The following is an 18,120-nucleotide window of genomic DNA, read 5'->3' as shown; positions in this document are numbered from 1 at the left end:
AAATTATCATTGAACATTAGCACAGGTCTAAAGAAAAGCACTAACAGGTTGGTCAAGGGTTCATGGACTGTGTGAGCATCACTAAGGGCACTTGCTATTTTAGTTCATGTAGGTGCAACAATATAATTGGCAAAAAAGAGCTGAGTAATGTGGAACACAAATCAGAGGGAGTGTTGTTTCATAAATGATCTGTTAGTCAGTCATGTGACCTTTTCCTTCACATTGAAGCTGCTGCGAAAATCAAATTTATAATTCTCCAGGGAGTAATGATGTTGTCTTGATGCTGCAGAGCAGAACACACAGAACCAGTGAAGTGCATCAAAAGGAAGATGCTGGGCCATTTTATTTCATGTATTGTGTACACAGTAATCTTAAAAGCAGATCCTCAGATTTAAGTAGTGCAAAGTCGCAAGAAGAGTTATGTTTTAAAACACTAAACAGAACAAGAAATATTTATCTTATATACTGTAAATGTGCAGGTCTATCATGAGAGAAGATAAAGGGTGTGTGAGTAAAATGTGCTTTTATCCTAACGTCTAAATTCTGTTGTTCAGTTTCCAATCATGAAATGAGACACAACCTGCAGCTAGTGTTTGAGCAGCACGTTCTCTATCAATAAGCTAATGTACATTACATCAGTGATGTTTTCTGCTACTTTGTGAAAGGGTTCTGTCATTGGTCTTTCTTAGTGATTTTAAATACTCAGGATGCAGCGATATGAGTCGAGGTCAATCGAAGAACCCTAGACCTAGCTGAGTATCTGCACTACAGATAGGAGTCTTTGTAAGGTTAGACTAATAGCTGCTGCACTTGCAGAAAGCTGGCATGATAACAGCTCTCCATGATACTCCATTCTCTGCATCCCATGATAATGAAGAGGTGAGTGTTCAAAGTGCTGCCTGTTATTCTGCAGCAGCAGGGACTGCTTTGATCCCAGAGGTTGTTAAGAGTGCAAACGGCATGCTTTCTTGTCTATGCAAAAGACGGTTTTGCCCTTTTTTGCCAAATGTATAATTAATGGTATGAGTATATTGCAGAAAATCACTTCTCTCTCAGGCAGTTTTTTGATTGAACTCTTCATCTTCTGTGCCACATATAACTAAAAAGCCAGCAAAGCTACTTGAGAAGAACATCTTTGAGCTATATTCCTCTTATTTAATTTGATTCCTACCTTTCTCATCCTTTTTGCTAACGCTGCACTCTGTGCTTGCGTTTTTTCTTCTTTTAAGTCCTTCTTACCACCTCCCTCACTCGCTCTCTCAGCTCTCTTGTGTGTTGCTAGGTGTTTGTTGCTACTATCTATCAACCTCAGTTTGACCCCATACAGAATCTAAAAAGTGTGCATTTGTATCTATGATTTTAGATTTTTCCGAGTTTTGATCTGGAGAATTAGCGCAATATTTGTTGTAAATTGCGGCAGTCAGACTGTAAAGGGCATTAAGTACATTAAAAGTTTGTCTGCTTCAGCTGAATTGCACTTTGAGTTCTATAAAGAGCACTTTCAAATACCTGTTGCTTTCATATCATGCACTGTCCTTTCCTCCTTTCTCTTCCCCCTTGTGGTGTGTGACTCAAAATTCAAAATCTCTCCTGTAGACCAAAGAATAGACAGTTTAATAGCCCCAAGTGGAGACAGGCTGTTAAGGCAGTTCAGTCATTTTAAATCTGATTCATCATAAACAATAGTTACACCTTACTATATATATCAGGCTATACATGGTTGGATTCTGTTCTGTTTGTGGCCCTATGTCTTCAACATCTCCATTAATCCTGACCTTATGAGTGTTTAGGCCCAGATCATTTCTCTGTAAAAATGGGCATCACACTTTGGCTCAATGCAGCCGCCTGGCAACCAGCTCTGTGAGTCATCTGTCTCCAGCTCAGCCAATGATGTGCCGCACATCAGGAAATCCAGAGTAATAATATACCACAGAGAGCAGATAGAGGCGGCTGTTAACAGAGGAACGGAAATTGTTGCTGTTATGAGCAGAAAATTAAACTTGTGTGACTGTTATGTTATAATAGACAAAGTCAAACCATGGTCTGCCAAATATTTAGTGCATCTGTCAAATTTAACTTTGACTTAACCTTCATATGCTCGAGACAAACACTGGTCACAGGAATGACACAGCTGGAAACAAGAGGTGAGCAGACTCTTAATGAGTAGGACAGTGTGGTTACAGAAACTATTAGGTCTATTCTTTTTTGAAGGAGAAATAACGGGGGGGGGAAATCAGTTCACAGTTTATTTTTATCTTCTTCCATGAACAAAAAACATCATATTGTTTCCTTGGGCTTTCTAAAAATATGATGGGTATTTATCACTAATTTCTGACATTATGGAGACGAATGCATAACAGAAAATATCCTTTTTTATTTGCAACACAGTTCTGATGAAATAAGTAAAGCAGAATGTAATAACTCAGAAAATAACTGGGTTGGGGGGGTTGGGTGTAAATACTTACATGTGCATCTTAATTGCAGAGGTGTTGAAAGTGCTACTTGATTTGCACAGTGAGTGAGTAACTGTATAATTCATGCAGGGAGAATTGATGATTCTCTCTGTCAGCGATTTAGAACATTGGACAATTTGTTGCTTCCAGATGGTGTTTTTCAGCAGTTCAGAAACAGCTGCAATACACTGGCAGACTTCTCTAAAATAGCAGAGAAGAACACAAGCAAGCAGGCAAATAACAGCCCATTGGTGACATTGGTGTCAACACTGGTGAGCTGAGGGGCTTCTCTGAATGCACAGCTCATTCAACCTTGAAGGGGATGGAGCCACAGTAGCACAAGACCATGCTGGCTACCATTCCTTTCAGCTTATAACAAGATCAGGCTAATGTGGTCATGTGAAAAGCAAAACCAGATTGTCTGAATGCCTCAGCACTTAAGAAATGTTGCTAAACTTTCCCTGCAGTGTAACGAGTAAAGTTACAAAGTCCTCATCATCTCATGACGCTTCTTTGATATTATTATATGGTTGCTTTGGTTTGTGTTGTGATGAAATCTGCATCACATTAAAGCTACTATAGAGACAGGAACATATGTGTAAGTTATTTCCATGGAGTGAATGCCTAACCGAGATTCACCCTTATTTTAGGGGTTGACCGATTATCAGCCTGGCTGATTATTTGGGCCCGGTATTCATCATTTGAACATCATTTCATATTCAACATATTTAGGCTTGTAGATCAAACTCTGGGGTTTATCGTGAAGCCAATATACTGAGCCTCATGTGTTGAGCTCTATTGTTTTAATGTATGCTGATTGATAAATCTAGTGTCCATGCTTTTGCTTACAGCATTTGCAACCACTGCATCTCTGCTAGCTGGTTCAGAAGTCATTACCCCTCCAAAGGTTTCTTTCGTTTCTTTATACAGCATGTCACATTTCAGGCCACCGCCAGGTTTAAAATCCCCTTCCCCTCCCATTAGTGTCATTTGGATTTTCCAGCTGCCAATAAATAATTTGATGTTGTCTTATCACTTCAGCGTGAGTGTTCACCCAGCCATATAATGCCAGCTTTTCCGGCTCCCCACTGCTGTATTTGTGTGTGTGTGTGTCACTCTCAAATTTACCCTCGCTAAAAATAACAAGGTGGGATAGAGGTGGCGGTGACCTGTCTGCATTGATTTTCTCTAGTACCGAATTTTAATGAGGGAATGCAGCAGATGCAGAATCTTCAATGGTTTAATCCAGACTCTCCGTGTTTAGTCAGAATGTTAAAGCATCCTCGATTTATCTGAACAGAAATGGTTGCTTTCCACTCTTATTAACAAGTTGCCATGATTTCTTGCTTCTAAGTGACTTCTTGTCTGACCTGTTTGTTGTAAAGGCAAATTGGCTATAGCTAAATTTACTGCAACTTTGTCACGCTACTATCACACTGTTCTCAGGTTTCATTCAACACGACATGCTGTATGTGGTTTAGAAGGTCTTTACCCATTACAGCTCTAAATTGAAACGACTTGTTTATTCAAGCGGCAATCTTCAGGGCTGAAAAATAAAGCGAATGCAGAAGTGCCATAAATTGCAATTCCTTGAGTGGCCACTTGATTTTGGCTACCAAGGCAAGTCACTGTCATGTCTCTGTGTGTTTTATTTTGAATTTCCATAAATAACCATCTATTTCCAGCAGTTTCTCCTCCCATGCTCTTTGGGGATGTAAACACATTTTGTGTGTGTGTGTGTTTTTTTCTCTTTTTATTAACTCTCTGTTCTCCCTCCAGATCTGCACCAACATATTCCGCACTCTTCCACCGAGTGACAACCCAGATTTTGACCCAGAGGAGGATGAACCCACTCTCGAGGCTTCCTGGCCTCACATTCAAGTAAGAACCTGAAACTTCAGCCTGTCTCTCCTTATCACATGTTGCCTTACTTCATTTTTTGTTGTAGATGTTACAGCTTGCATGATTCATTTTATTTTGAATTGTCTTTCAGCTGGTCTATGAGTTTCTCCTGCGCTTCCTAGAGAACCCAGACTTCCAGCCCAGCATTGCAAAGCGCTTCATCGATCAGAAGTTTGTTCTGCAGGTAGGAGTCTATTTTTAAAATTTAGCATGACACAGTTCTATTGTGAAAATAAATGCACCTACCTATGTAAAATAGGTACAATCAATATTAAGCACCTTAATCATGAGAGAATAAGTTGTCAGTTAGCGGTGACCCCATATAGTCGAATAATTGACGTTTTGTTTGTCAGAGCATCAGCCTGCCAGTCTCACAGCTGACCACAAGGATCATTCCATTCACGCTATATAGGAGTGTTTAATGTCTTATTTTACATAGATTTGTCTGTTTTCTCCAAATAATCCATGGCCTATTGTCAGTTATAGACATAAATTAGGATCTCTTTTAATATTGACATTGTTTTATTCACAATAAAACACTTGGATCACTCTAAGGAATAATAGCAACACTTTGCAAATGTTTGAGAAACTTCAAGTCACAACAGTGATGGCTTAATGACCAAGAAAACAGTTCAAGGACACACAGCTCTGTCTCCACTTCAAAGAGTCCAAGATTGTTTTTGTCATTGTGCCATTATGGCCAAGACAAACAACTAGTATGCTAAGTAGGATGAGTAAAAACATGAATGCTCGATCTGTCCTGGCTTAGTACTCATCTTGAGCGGGAATGCTCCATTTCTTGTGTGAAGCTGCAGAGTAAAGCATTAGCTAAAGGGGGGGACCACAGGGCCAGGAATGTTGGCTGGGCCACATCCGAGGTGCCTGGACCGACTTTCCATGATGTGAGTGTGTCGTGGGGGAGCCTTAAATAGCTGCCAGTTATTTACTCTTCAGGTTGTGAGAAGAAGACTGTGGTCAGAGCATATGGCCATCAGGGCGGCAATAAAGGCAGGGGAAGAAGGCCAGAGGTTTAATCTTAAGTTATCATAAAACACACAGCAAAGGAAAAGGTGCTCAAATATCTTCAGGAAGACATCCGCAGAGAGGTCAAAGCACGAGGGCAGCATAGAGCGGGCCGAGGTTCTTGCTTATTTTATCAAAAATATGTTCAAGGGCATCCAGACAAATCCCAGAAGAGGTGAATCCTAGGGTACCACACTTCCTAACTTTGATACCTCAATGACAAACCAACCTAGAAAAAGATCAAATAAACACTGTATGGCAGAAGTGGATGAAGCCACAGTGATAAAACCTACCATTTAATTTAACCCCTTCTTGATTTATGTTGTTACAATCTTGATTGATATGTGACCATATATTGTGCAATGGGGATCTGCTTATTCGCTTATGATGCTCGATCGATGTTTATGCTCTAAATGGGACTAAAATGTACTTAAAATTATGTGGAAAATGCTCACTCGAATCTAAACAGGGTGAGAAATAGGTTACTTTAATTTATAGAAATCTCAAACTTCTGACTTGTTTATTGAACTAGTGGAGTCTCCCCCTGCTGTTCATGGTAACAAATGCAGGTTTAAGGCACTTGACCATAGTTTTCACTGTTCAGGTCAAGATGCTCTTTAATAAATTCTTTAAACAAACACCTGAAGTGAATTTGCTCTCTGACATGTTCTCATGTACATGTTAGGGTTGTACTGTACTGTATTTTTGTCTTGAAGCCTCCTTTTTACAGTTGGGTGTGGAGTCATACAAACATGCAGAATAGCAGCATAGCATTAAAAATGGCTTTCTATCAACTTTGATTAAGTCAGCACTTTGTTGAGTTGTGTACCTGTCAGGTGTGATCACGCGATTCCAACATTACTTGACTACATCCCAAAGTGGTAATAAACCATTAAACATGGTCTTTGTTTAGATTCCAGATCACTGGCATTTTTCTACCCGTGTCCCTACTTCATGGAATATTCTGGTCCTTCAAATCATTGCTTTAAATCCAGCTCTGGTGCTATTGCAACAACTAGTGCAGGGAACAGTTGTTGCAGTAAACGGCCTTCCAAGTGGGAAAACAACCTTATGTGGAGCTGAGTGCAGAACATGTGGCATGGGTGTGTTTGGCTTTTATTGAAAGGGATCACTGGTTATATTTTTAGTTTGTGTCTGCAACTAAAGTGCTTCTGCATGACATTGGGTGCCCGTAAACAGTCATTAATTTAACATTGTGAAAACATTTTGAACCTGCCAGAGTAGTTGTGACTGAGGTTGTCGGCTTCAAAATATATTTATTTTTTTGCGCACATTGTTACGTCGCCAACCCAACACCAGGTGAGTTATTATGAAGTGTGACAGTTCGTTTTAGCTACAAATGTGTTTGGCAGCTTATTTTGTCCCTGTCGTATCCACAACACACAGTTGCTTTTGCAGCTTTTTCTCACAGCCAGGAACACTTTATCTGCTTCACCACAAACCCTGTATATTTAGTACTGAAACAAATCAATTACAGCGAGTTCTTGATGTAGTTTAGGGGTTGTTTCTCATCTTTATAATGCTTTCTTCTTGCTTTTACAAAGGTCAAAGTTCATCCATAAACAGGCTTCATGCAGTTCCTATTTGGCAGAGGCATTGACCTGACATTGTAGTTGTGTCAAAATAAATACATACAAATTGTAGCATAGAAATATGGTTTGATGCAAATATGATTGTGTGGCTTCCTGGGTTATTCAGGGACATCTTCTGATGCTGTTCCTGAAAAATCTCAGCGGGGCCCAACATGATCGAATATTGACATTACCTCGGGCGCACACGCAGCATGTCTGAATTATTTTCTGGTTGCTTTAGTTACATTATAACACCATGGCCTATGTCTATATTCCCTTGACTACTGCAATGAAAATAATGTGCACAACATGCATCTCTTTTATCTGGCGAGGATGCAACTTTTATCCAAAAGGTAAAAGTTCTGAAAAGAAAATGTTTTAAATAGTTACCTTCTCTCCTTTATTCTACCACATCTCTTGGATTTTCCCCGGGAGGAGCTCTTTTGTTATTATTCATAGGGGAAAGCAAAACAAATGTAAAGTGCATTTACTCTTTGTTGTTCTTTATTGGCTGCTTGCTGAGGTTTTACATTGCTGTTTGGTTGTGTCAATGTGGGTTCTTAAAGAGTTCTGCCTTTTAGGATCTTTGTATGGTTGAGTCTCTTTCAAAAGATACTGACTCACATTACCCTGACTTCAGTATTGTTCGGCTTAAAACCTATCTGGCACTCTGACACATGGTCAAACCGTTACAGCGTGTCCATGATGAAACTCTTTCCTGGATATACTCGCATTTAAAAATAGACACCTGTCACTGAGGTGCTGATAGCACGCTGGTGGAAGAGAAGCACTACTGTATGAGCCTGAAAAGTTCCTTTTGAACTGACTTGGCTGCCCTCAGCAGTATTGTAATAGTGACTCATAACCTGTTGCTGAAAATAGCTGCTAAATGCCAGAGTTTTCAGATCTATTTACAATGCAGAGCATTCAGTCACACATGCTGTATATTTGTAATGTATGTTGTTGGTAGATGTCAAGATATTACTTGATTCTTTAATTATTTATTGCCTTATAGCAAGAGAGACATTGACCTTTTCAACTTGGTAGATCGTGCCTTCTTTTGCTGGTCAGCCAAGAGATGGTCCTGAAGAAGAAAATGAATTTCACAATAAGCAGTCCTGGCACCGGGCAGTATATCAGCCTTAATATCAGGGAGTCCCTCAGGGTTTGGAAGTAAATTATTACTCAGCCTCAGGAAAAAGGTCCAGTGTGTCTCATAACAAGCCAGGATCTGTCTTCAGCAGAGAACATGATTGATTGATCTATTACATCATACATTCTCATGTAGTAATTATTCAGAGACGAATGTTTCAAGACCACTAATGAGATTTAACCAACAAAACCTTCCATATATAGTTATTTAAAGCAGTACAAAGACAATGGCACACACCCCATTCAGTGAAATTGTCATGTGTAAAATCAGCTTTAGTGTATGAATGAAAAGCTGATGGGCAACAGTAATAGGAAACATATTAGCTGAAATCCATTTTCAAATAGTTGTGAAAGCCGAGGTAACCTTGTCTTGTTCTGCGTTTGTCCCTCCAGCTGCTGGAGCTGTTCGACAGCGAGGACCCGAGGGAGAGGGACTTCTTGAAGACCATCCTGCATCGCATTTATGGAAAGTTCCTGGGACTGAGGGCCTTCATCAGGAAGCAGATCAACAACATCTTCTTGCGGTGAGTGAAATGTTCATAAGGTAGCCTGCATAACAGTCTGTGTTTGTGAGTGCAGCTGATGGGTGGATGGATGGAAGATTGATGTACTTTATTGATCATCAGCGGTCCGTCTATCTTTACAGCTCAGCAAGTTGTGCAACGATTAATACAAACATGATCATACCTCCTGTGATAAAACGTTTCAAAGGCTGCCATTTTGTTTCATTTCTAATGGATTTAATCAGCTTTAAAAGTCATGAATCTTTAGATACATCAGAAACACGAGCCATTGAGTTTAGCACATTTGATTCCTAAATTCTTCAATCTATTCCTCTGATTAGACCGGGACATTCAGGGCATGGTTGGTTGTCTGACTCACAGAAATGTTGTTGCATAAAAACAAAAAAGACATTTAATTAACTTTGTGCATTAAAGGCTCCAAGCAATCTAAAATAAACATTTCAGAACGATTTTTAAAATAGCCTCAAACCGATCATTTCTGACCACATGACATAGAGCGGAAAAGGCAACATGACTAGATTCAGCCATCAAATCCTGTGAACAGCAGTGAGTCTTTACGGTCTGGTTGCTGCGTGACAAAAGGCTCTAGATGATTGAAACAGGGGGTACTCGATGTCGTTTCCAACAGGCAAGGTGGCAAAACGGGTGCACCCACTTTGACCATCTGTCACTGTGAATAAAAATAGCGCCACAGTTGTCAGGCCCTGTCTGTACATACCATGGCTGCGCAGCTACATGTAAGTGGGTTACCAAACAGACGAGGTGAATGATGTACGGATCATTAAGTTACATAACAGGAAAGTGAAGCCTGCAGCTAAATATGTATGGTGGTTTTTTCCCCCCTGCTTTTATCACAACAACATGCAGGCAAACTGACCACATTCATTCATTCTAGGCCTATTTTATTAGGCGTGAAAGAATTAAGGGATATGTATATAATAATGAAAATAAGATGAATGATATTTCAATGTAGCAGCCTGAATCATTTGGTCTAATCGGTTTGACTGCTTTTACAGTTGGAATGCTTCTCTGGCTTCATGTTTTTCATACTGTCTGTCTGTTCCAGGTTCATCTATGAAACTGAGCACTTCAACGGAGTTGCTGAGTTGCTAGAAATCCTTGGAAGGTGAGTACTAACATTTCATTGTCATATTGCTACTCGTTTTCTGACATACATGATGATCTTTATTTAACATTGTCTGGCTTTAAAAGGAATGTGTGTAAGCAAACTTTAACCTCATGTCACACATCACCATGATGCTAAACCACTGACTTGTATAAACACTGAATGTTGATGCTTGTGTGGATTTTACAAGATCCTGTTTGTATTGGCCAGTATACACGTGATGTTGGATTATCAAAGTGAATTGGTCTGAGTACATTTAACCTTTATTCGGATAGGAAAGCTGTATAGAGGCAGGAAATGTGGGGAGAGGGAGCGGGGGGGGTGACATGCACCAAACAGTGTCAGGATCAGGAGTCGAACCTGCAACCAGTGTGCGGCAAGGACGGCAGCTTCTGTACATGGGACGCCTGCTCCACCAACTGAGCCAAACCAATGTGTCCATTTTTAGATATGATGTCATCATAAAAGAGTGCACCCCTCTTTTTTTAACAAGATCTCTTAGCATTGTCTGCAGACATCACAGCCGAGCAGACTTTGATATTGATCATTTATCGATACAGCCACATACGTGATCTATTGTCTGAGCCCAATAGTAACCAGGCCTTCATGTCAGTAATCTGGAAATACGTATCAGTATATGAGTCTCAAAAATCCCATAACCTCTGGATTTATGCTTATGTTCATAATGTTTATATATATATATATAGATATAGAGCAATGTTCCCATTAGTTATAGCAGGAACTTTCTTCGGCAGTATGTAAAATATGGAGCAATTTAAATGGGGTGTATTTTTCTTTGTATGCACACAAACTTGGCAAAAGAACTACCGGTAATCAGATTCTGGTAAACACTTCAGATTTTAAATATTTAGATACAGTTAAGAGTTCTAGTTTCAGTTGCTGTTCATTAACAACAATTTGTTTAGTCTTTTCTCAGTGTGTGATAACTAAAATCAAAGATAGACTTGAAAAAATAATATAATCATCAGTATCACAAAATCCTGCTAATTATTCTGTCATTGTGTTGCTGCAGACAGTCAAGGTTGTAGACAAGACTGTGGAGAGTGTTGCCTGTGTGATGACGTGGAGGACTTGTGCTCTCTTGCAGTCTGAAACTAAAAGGCCCCTCAGGTCTTCTCCTCCTCCTCCTTCCTTTCATCACTGCCATCCCAGTGAACTCTCTGTAATTCTTTTCAGGAACAACTCCTCACATCCATGCCGTGCCCCGATCTATAAGTATCAAGTGTGTGCTGCTGTTTTTTCTTTCTTTGTGTGCAGTAACGTACTGAACATTTTTCTGTGTACAGTATCATCAACGGGTTTGCGTTGCCTCTGAAGGCAGAGCACAAGCAGTTCCTCATGAAGGTGCTGATTCCGTTACACACAGCTAAAGCACTGTCCCTTTTCCATGCACAGGTAGGAAAAGCTACCCTTAGTGTTCTATCAGTATGTCATAACTCTTAATTTAGAGCTGCATCATGAAAAAAAGATTGGATGGGGGTCATAGTATGATTTATACAGCTTTTCTAAATCGGTATCTGCTGGAGTGTCAGTGAAATCTTTTTATTATAGCACCTCCTGGTGGCTTGGAAGTAGAAATGCATTGTAGAAGTATAATGTTTATACCAATTTATACTTATTATATAACAAATGTAAATGATATTTCTTAAGGTTACCGCAGTGGGAATTGATTAGAATATATACATTGTTAACTCACATGTTCATAAAGTGATGCTATACGTGTATGATGCTGCAGAACAGAGTGTACTTTCTTCCCCCCTTTTTTTTCCAGCTGGCCTACTGTGTGGTCCAGTTCTTGGAGAAGGATCCTACGCTCACTGAGCCGGTACTTTTTTTTATATCAGTCCTCCCACTCAAAGTACAAGGCCTCAGGCGCTAAATTAGTCTACACTGCAGAGAGATTTGTAGTGGGTGCTTCAACCACCCACTCAAACAGATAGCTGGAAAAAATGTGTCTTGTAGATATATTTTTTTAATTTATAGAGAGAAATTCTTACAAAATGTCTCTCTCATCTTTCCGTGCAGGTGATCCGGGGGCTGCTGAAGTTTTGGCCTAAAACCTGCAGCCAGAAGGAGGTATTCTGCTCGTCTCTAAACACATTCACAAAGTCGTCCTCCACATCTTCATGATGATGCTTCATGTTTTCTTCACCTCTCCCTTCATTAGGTCATGTTCCTGGGAGAGATCGAGGAGATTCTGGACGTCATTGAGCCAACACAATTCAAGAAAATCCAGGAGCCGTTGTTCAAACAGATCTCCAGATGTGTGGCCAATCCACACTTTCAGGTACACAAAACACACGTACAACATATTGATACCTTTAAATCTTCCTCAAACATTAATGTTTACTTGCTTGATCAAACTGTGAAAATAACAGATATACATGTTTATACTCTTGACTCAGAGTCCTTCAGTAAGTATTGATCATTTTAAATATTTAATAAAAACCATAATGTGGTTATTAAGTCATCTGCATCTGGTGTGTGAAACGATCAGGAGTTAGAGTGAACTGAGAAAGTGGTTTTTGATGAAAAAATGTCTTAACAAATATTTTATACTGATAAAAATACCCCTATCTATGAACAGTTACTGTATAGAGGGTAAAAAAGCATCTATCTAATGTTTGAATGCTGCCAACAAAATGTAAATAGTATTATTTAAGTGAAATGGAAGAAACACATCTCTGGATATCAGTACACATTCTAAAAGCAACACAAACATCATCCTCCAAAATGATCACAACACATCTGAGCTTGTGTTACTTTTACGGTATATCAGCCGCTCATTCAAGCTGACGCGTGAAATTGCTGTCACATTGAAGCAGCCTTGTGCTTTTCTGAAATGGTTTTTCATGATTGAAGTGACTGTTATAGGAAATCTAAGCGGTCTTAATAATTTGCCCTCACAATGCAGCTCATTGACATGTATGGAGAGAACCTTTCTTTCTTTTTTTTTACCCCCGCCTTTCTGCTTCTTTGTGTGTGCACCTGCAGGTAGCAGAGCGAGCGCTGTATTTCTGGAATAATGAGTACATTCTCAGCCTCATCGAGGAGAACATCGACAAGGTCCTCCCCATCATGTTCGGTAGTCTGTACAGAATCTCCAAAGAGCACTGGAACCCGTAAGTTCTCCAGACTGAAACTTTAACTTTAACCACAACTTCTACTTTAAAAAAAAAAAAAAAAGTTAAGATTCCCTGAAAAATAGGGCAGGTTACGTCAGCACCCAAACCATAACCTGCTTAGTGGAGGTAAAAAATAAGTCACTAAGTCACTAAATAAGAGTCAGAAGTTTAACTTTATAATTAGATTAAGATAGTATCCAGTGCAGTGTAACTCTGGTGTAGTCATGCTTAAAGTCTTTTATGGATAAGCAGAGGTTTTGAAATGTATTTTTTAACATTAAAGGAAGAATGTGCACATTTTTGATCCAGTAGATGTCGCCCTTGAGCACCAGCATTAAACCAAAACAAAGCTCCACTATTCTGAAGCCTCCGATCTCCTCCTCACTTTAGTTAACTCATAGCTTCACATTGCACATCAATTGACACAGAGTGACATCCAAGTAAACAGTGAGTAGGCGATGTTATTCTTTTTTCTCGAGTCCTTGACTAAAACAACTTTATATGCAAGTCCGTCCCGTCCATGTAAACATGATATAAACACGGCCATACAAAAATACAGCCAGCAGGACTCTCTTTTCACTCGTTGTCGACATGACTCAGAGAGACATTTACAGAGGATAGACTTGATTTCTGCTGCATTGATGTGTAAATTGTTGCACATTCTTCCTTTTAATAAAAAGAAAGTATAATTATAATATAACAGATTATTGTTTGTGATGTTTCTGTAGGTAATAGGGAATTGAAAAGTCTTGCTTACAGGGTGTTAATTAAAAAGTGCTAACCCCAAAAGACAAGGTGAATTTAGGTCAACTGTAAACTGTCTCTTCTCACAACTGTCTCTTTTGTGTTTCCCTGCTGTGTTGCAGGACAATAGTTGCTCTGGTCTACAACGTGCTGAAGACTCTGATGGAGATGAACTGCACGCTGTTTGATGAATTGACCTCCTCATATAAAGCCGACAGGCAGCGGTGAGCACATTAGTTTGAATACTCTTTGAGCCAGGTGATGTAGTCGATCCTGTTTATGTACAATCCATCAAGAAATATGAACGTCTGCCTGAAAGAATCAATTGATGTAGCTTCTCTCAGACCAGCTCGTCAGGATCAAACTTACCATTTTTTAGAAAGAGGTTGAACATTTTGTTCTTAAGACTAAAAGACACAAAGACAGTAAAGAAAAAAAAAGTAAATAACGAATAATAGAATAAATACTATTGGGGGGGGGGGGGAATCAACATTTCAACATCTAGTTATGCTGCTCTGTCTAACAGGATAATCATCTTTGATAACTTTGTTGATGTTGAAAAAATACCTCAATGTGTGTCAATGCAAAGATGGAAAAATAACAAATCAACATATGTGTGTGTGTGTATATATATATATATATATATATATATATATATATTAGAGCCTGACTGATTAATCAGCTGACTGAAATTGGCATATCCAGTGACTCTCTGTATCTGCAAATGTTATTGCAGATACTGTAGTATGGCCTATGTTACTAGATTAATTCAATAGACAAATGTAATTTCATTTGAGTTTCATTTTATTACACTAGCAGTTCACTTTCTGGCTGTCACCAGCAGAGTGTGCTATATGTATTACAACAAGCAGTATCACTCTGACCATCTTGTCTTCATTATACATCTTTTCCACAAGTGTTTGATAACTGAATTTGAGGGATCAATGCAATAAATGTGTTTATCGATCAATCTCTACAGATCAAAGATAGATCTAAGAAAAAAGGTATCGGCCAATTTATTGGTATCTGATTTTTTTGCTCTTTCTAATATCGCTATCTGCGCCAAAAATCCATATCTGTCAGGCCCTAATATATACACATACTTTAAGACTTAGCAAACCATTCAAATTGTATTGAATTATGTCCATTTGATTTCAAATTATGTGTGAAGCCGGCCTTCCTGAGGTCAAGTTATCACCTTGTCTTTTTTCTAGGTCCCAACATAACTCAGCTTCATTAAGTAAAACGCACTCCACATTTCTGAGCTAATCATGCAGCAGATTTAAACCCCCTGAGGGTGACAACCGATAATCACTACCTGGAAGGTGGTGTTCGTTAGTTTCTTCTGGTCCAGTGTGTGTGTCAGTGTTTGTTTGTTTAATGAGCACACAACTGATGCTCTTACATTTCTCTGACATTTAAAGAAATCTAATTAGGGGTTAACAGGCAACAGAGACTCTTTAGAGAAAAAAAAAGGCTTGAATACTTTCAAGCCACATCTTCACATATTCACACGTTTTTCACACATTTATTTGGACTTTTGCGACCACCTCCTCATCACAGATAGTGTTGAAATAACAGTGGGGGTTGTGGGGGAGGCGGCTAAAGGCAGTCATTGGTTGGTTAGTAAGATTTAAACATTATAATTAAATCTCCCGTGAGGAACTTTCTGTTTTTGTTGATTTGGACAAAGCACTCCCTCTCATCTCTGTGCCGATTCTGTCCTCCTCACGTGTAAGTAGTTTTCTGATAGAGAATTTCATCCCCCTGTCTTTTAGAGGTCAAAACTAACACTGACTTCATCTTTGCCCAGGAAACGTTAATAAAGGCAGACACTGTCACCTACCCGGCAGCAGAGTTTAAAGGCAATCAAAATAAGAATACATATCAGTCTGAGATTCAAAGTTTAATTCCCCACAACTAGATTAATTAATTTGGCATTTTTACGATATTGCTGTCATTTTTCTCCCCCTGTGAGTTGGGTCATCAGGTCTGAATATGTGCCTCTCCTTTCATGCCATGTTCACTTGGTTTTCCATCCGTTTTTATAGACCTGAATAAGCAAGGCCGCCACGTGTACTTTTAAATCAGAGCAGCATTTGCGTAACAGTGTAGAGTGTTCTTTATTATAAAAACCAGAACACGGGTCTTACAGTGCCTGTTATCTCTCCAGGGAGAAGAAAAAGGAGCAGGAGAGGGACGAGCTGTGGAAGAAGCTGGAGGAGTTGAGACTTAGCAACAGCGGTCTTGTCCAAAACAACAGTCACAAACTCCTTAGTGTCCGGAACAACAACAATAACAACAACAACAACAGCAGCAGCAGTAATAACGATAATGACAACCAGGACAAGAGTGTCGATGCTGCTGCCATCGCCGCGGATGACAAAGATCCCGATGTCAAAGATCCAGAGTTCAGTGTGGAGGCCAGTGAGAGCGACACCTGTGCCAAATGACAGCGGACACCACTTTTTATTCCCTTTAGGTGTTCACACCTGGTTCAGGACTGCCAGACGACGTTTGATGGAGACAGAAAAACACAAATTACACCTCAGCAGTATATTAAATCTACTTAGAGTGACTTAGGATGCCAGCGTTTCTTTGGCAGAAAAAAAAAAATCTATATTTCAACTTAAGACTATTTTTGGATGTTACAGTGTGGCTGCAGTATAATGTTTATTTGTCTGATCAAAGATGTATCCTTTCACATTTAGTTTCTTAACTGAAAATGATTTTGTTTGGCTATATTCATTGTAATATACATGGGAGGGGAGCAAACAATGACTTGAATTTAATGTTTCTGATCGTGCTGCACTTAGACAAGCTGAATCGCTATTTAAAGATGTCTATTTTTTAATGTGCTTTTCCTTGTTGCTGCCAACATTTGTGCGAACCTTAAAAAAGAAAGGGAACCGCAGAGTTTGGGAGTATTTGGGGCAGATGGGACCAGATCCATTTTGACATTTAGTGTCCATTATTGTGTAGATTAAGGGCTGTTTACTGGAGCAGAAGCAGATAGAGGATGGGAGGTGCATGGCCAAATACAGATAAAAACCTAAAGAATAATCACAATATGGATTTTCATCTTTGTCAGTGGTTCTAGTTGGGACTTGAGTTAAAAGCTACACACAATAAGAATAAATGTCCCACTATTTTCATGTTTCAGGTGTCGATGAATATTTTGTGATCTGATAATAGTCCCATAACACCTGAATTTATGAAATGATTTACACTAAAGTATTGAGAACACAGCTTCTTCAAGACTCAAACCTTTTTTCAGCCTGAGCAGAAGTAAAGAAATGATTGGACATTTTTGGGAAATGGGCTCATTGGTGTTTTTTGCTGAGATGTCACGAAAAGATCGGTATCAGTCGTGGGTCTGCTGGATCAAATATGAAGCTACAGTCAGCAGCTGGTTAGCTTAGCATAAAGACTTAAAAACCCCAAATGTCTTTGTTTATGCTACGCTAAGCTAACTGGCTGTAACTTCATGTTTATCCTACAGATGACAGGAGAGGTATCAATCTTCTCGTCCGACCCTCACAAAGAAAGCTTATGTAGAGAATTTCCCAGAATGTTGAACCCTTTTTCTTTCTTTTTTTAAGAAGTGGTATAAAGAAAAGAAACCTGAGAAGACCTACTACCTAGTACTGTATTTTTCCAGAGTATTGAGGAGGTAAATATTTTTGAATGTTGTATTTTCCAGATGGATCACGGTTGAATACAGGATGCGCTTAAGTGTATATTTGTCGAGTGCGTTCATGTGTATTGTATATTGTTAGTTTGGAAGCTTCTTAAAGGGAAACGCCACTCAAAATTCAGATTTCATGTACAGATGATTGTTTCTGTGGTCTATGAGAGTGCAGTCAGTGCTTAGGAACAGCAATGTTTCTCTGTCAAAGCTGGAAAGTAAACACACTTTTTCCTTACCACTTCGTCAGTGTACAGCACACGAGAGGTTTGATTTTGTCACCAAGTAGTCATTTCAGAATAATTGATGCTTAACATCAGAAAACACCACAGGATTTCTTTTTTTTTTGAACAAATCATCTTAGCCATCATGCCTGCATCTCCAGACTTTATAATAACCTCACTTTCGCTTTACTTCCAGTTTGTGACATTTGATAAATGTAATGTGACTGCCACAGATCATAGGAACCCATGTTTAAAATTGAGATGTGTTCCCTCTGAACGTGAGTGTCTGCTCTGTTAAGGTTTGAGTTCATATTTTTAGGTCTAGTCTCTTCTGATGCCTTTTTCTGTCTGTACAGCATTCCAACCTCTGTGACGTTGAAATAAATTGCGCGGGGGATCCTGTTTTATAATCGCAGATCTTATATAGGTTTCACCATCAAATAAAGTCGACTTTATCTTTCTACTCAAAGCATAACAAACAGTGTCAGTGTTCTTTAGTTGTCACTAGTGTGCTGAGTTGTACCACAGCACAGTGGTCAACAGATG

The 18,120-nt window shown here is 39.2% G+C and overlaps 1 protein-coding gene across 2 annotated transcripts in view; it reads left to right on the top strand.

Moving 5' to 3' along the window:
• ppp2r5a (protein phosphatase 2, regulatory subunit B', alpha isoform) overlaps positions 1-18,053 on the top strand; it is a 39,875-nt gene extending 21,822 nt beyond the window's left edge. The window contains exons 3-13 of one of the 2 annotated variants that reach the window (XM_020628046.3): positions 4,233-4,334; positions 4,447-4,539; positions 8,516-8,646; positions 9,713-9,772; positions 11,080-11,188; positions 11,565-11,618; positions 11,819-11,869; positions 11,961-12,080; positions 12,788-12,915; positions 13,785-13,886; positions 15,836-18,053. In XM_020628046.3, coding sequence (XP_020483702.1) covers positions 4,233-4,334; positions 4,447-4,539; positions 8,516-8,646; positions 9,713-9,772; positions 11,080-11,188; positions 11,565-11,618; positions 11,819-11,869; positions 11,961-12,080; positions 12,788-12,915; positions 13,785-13,886; positions 15,836-16,115 — 1,230 coding nt within the window. In that variant the 3' untranslated portion in view covers positions 16,116-18,053. Of the gene's footprint in view, positions 1-4,232; positions 4,335-4,446; positions 4,540-8,515; positions 8,647-9,712; positions 9,773-11,079; positions 11,190-11,564; positions 11,619-11,818; positions 11,870-11,960; positions 12,081-12,787; positions 12,916-13,784; positions 13,887-15,835 lie in introns of both variants that reach the window. The other variant, XM_065963461.1, reaches the window with a different exon arrangement.
• Positions 18,054-18,120: the final 67 nt, after the last annotated feature.

This window comes from Labrus bergylta, chromosome 15 (genome assembly GCF_963930695.1).
Source record: "Labrus bergylta chromosome 15, fLabBer1.1, whole genome shotgun sequence".
Lineage (NCBI taxonomy): Eukaryota > Metazoa > Chordata > Actinopteri > Labriformes > Labridae > Labrus > Labrus bergylta.
Note: the sequence above shows the minus strand (reverse complement) of the source record. Positions and strands in the feature narration are given on the sequence as shown.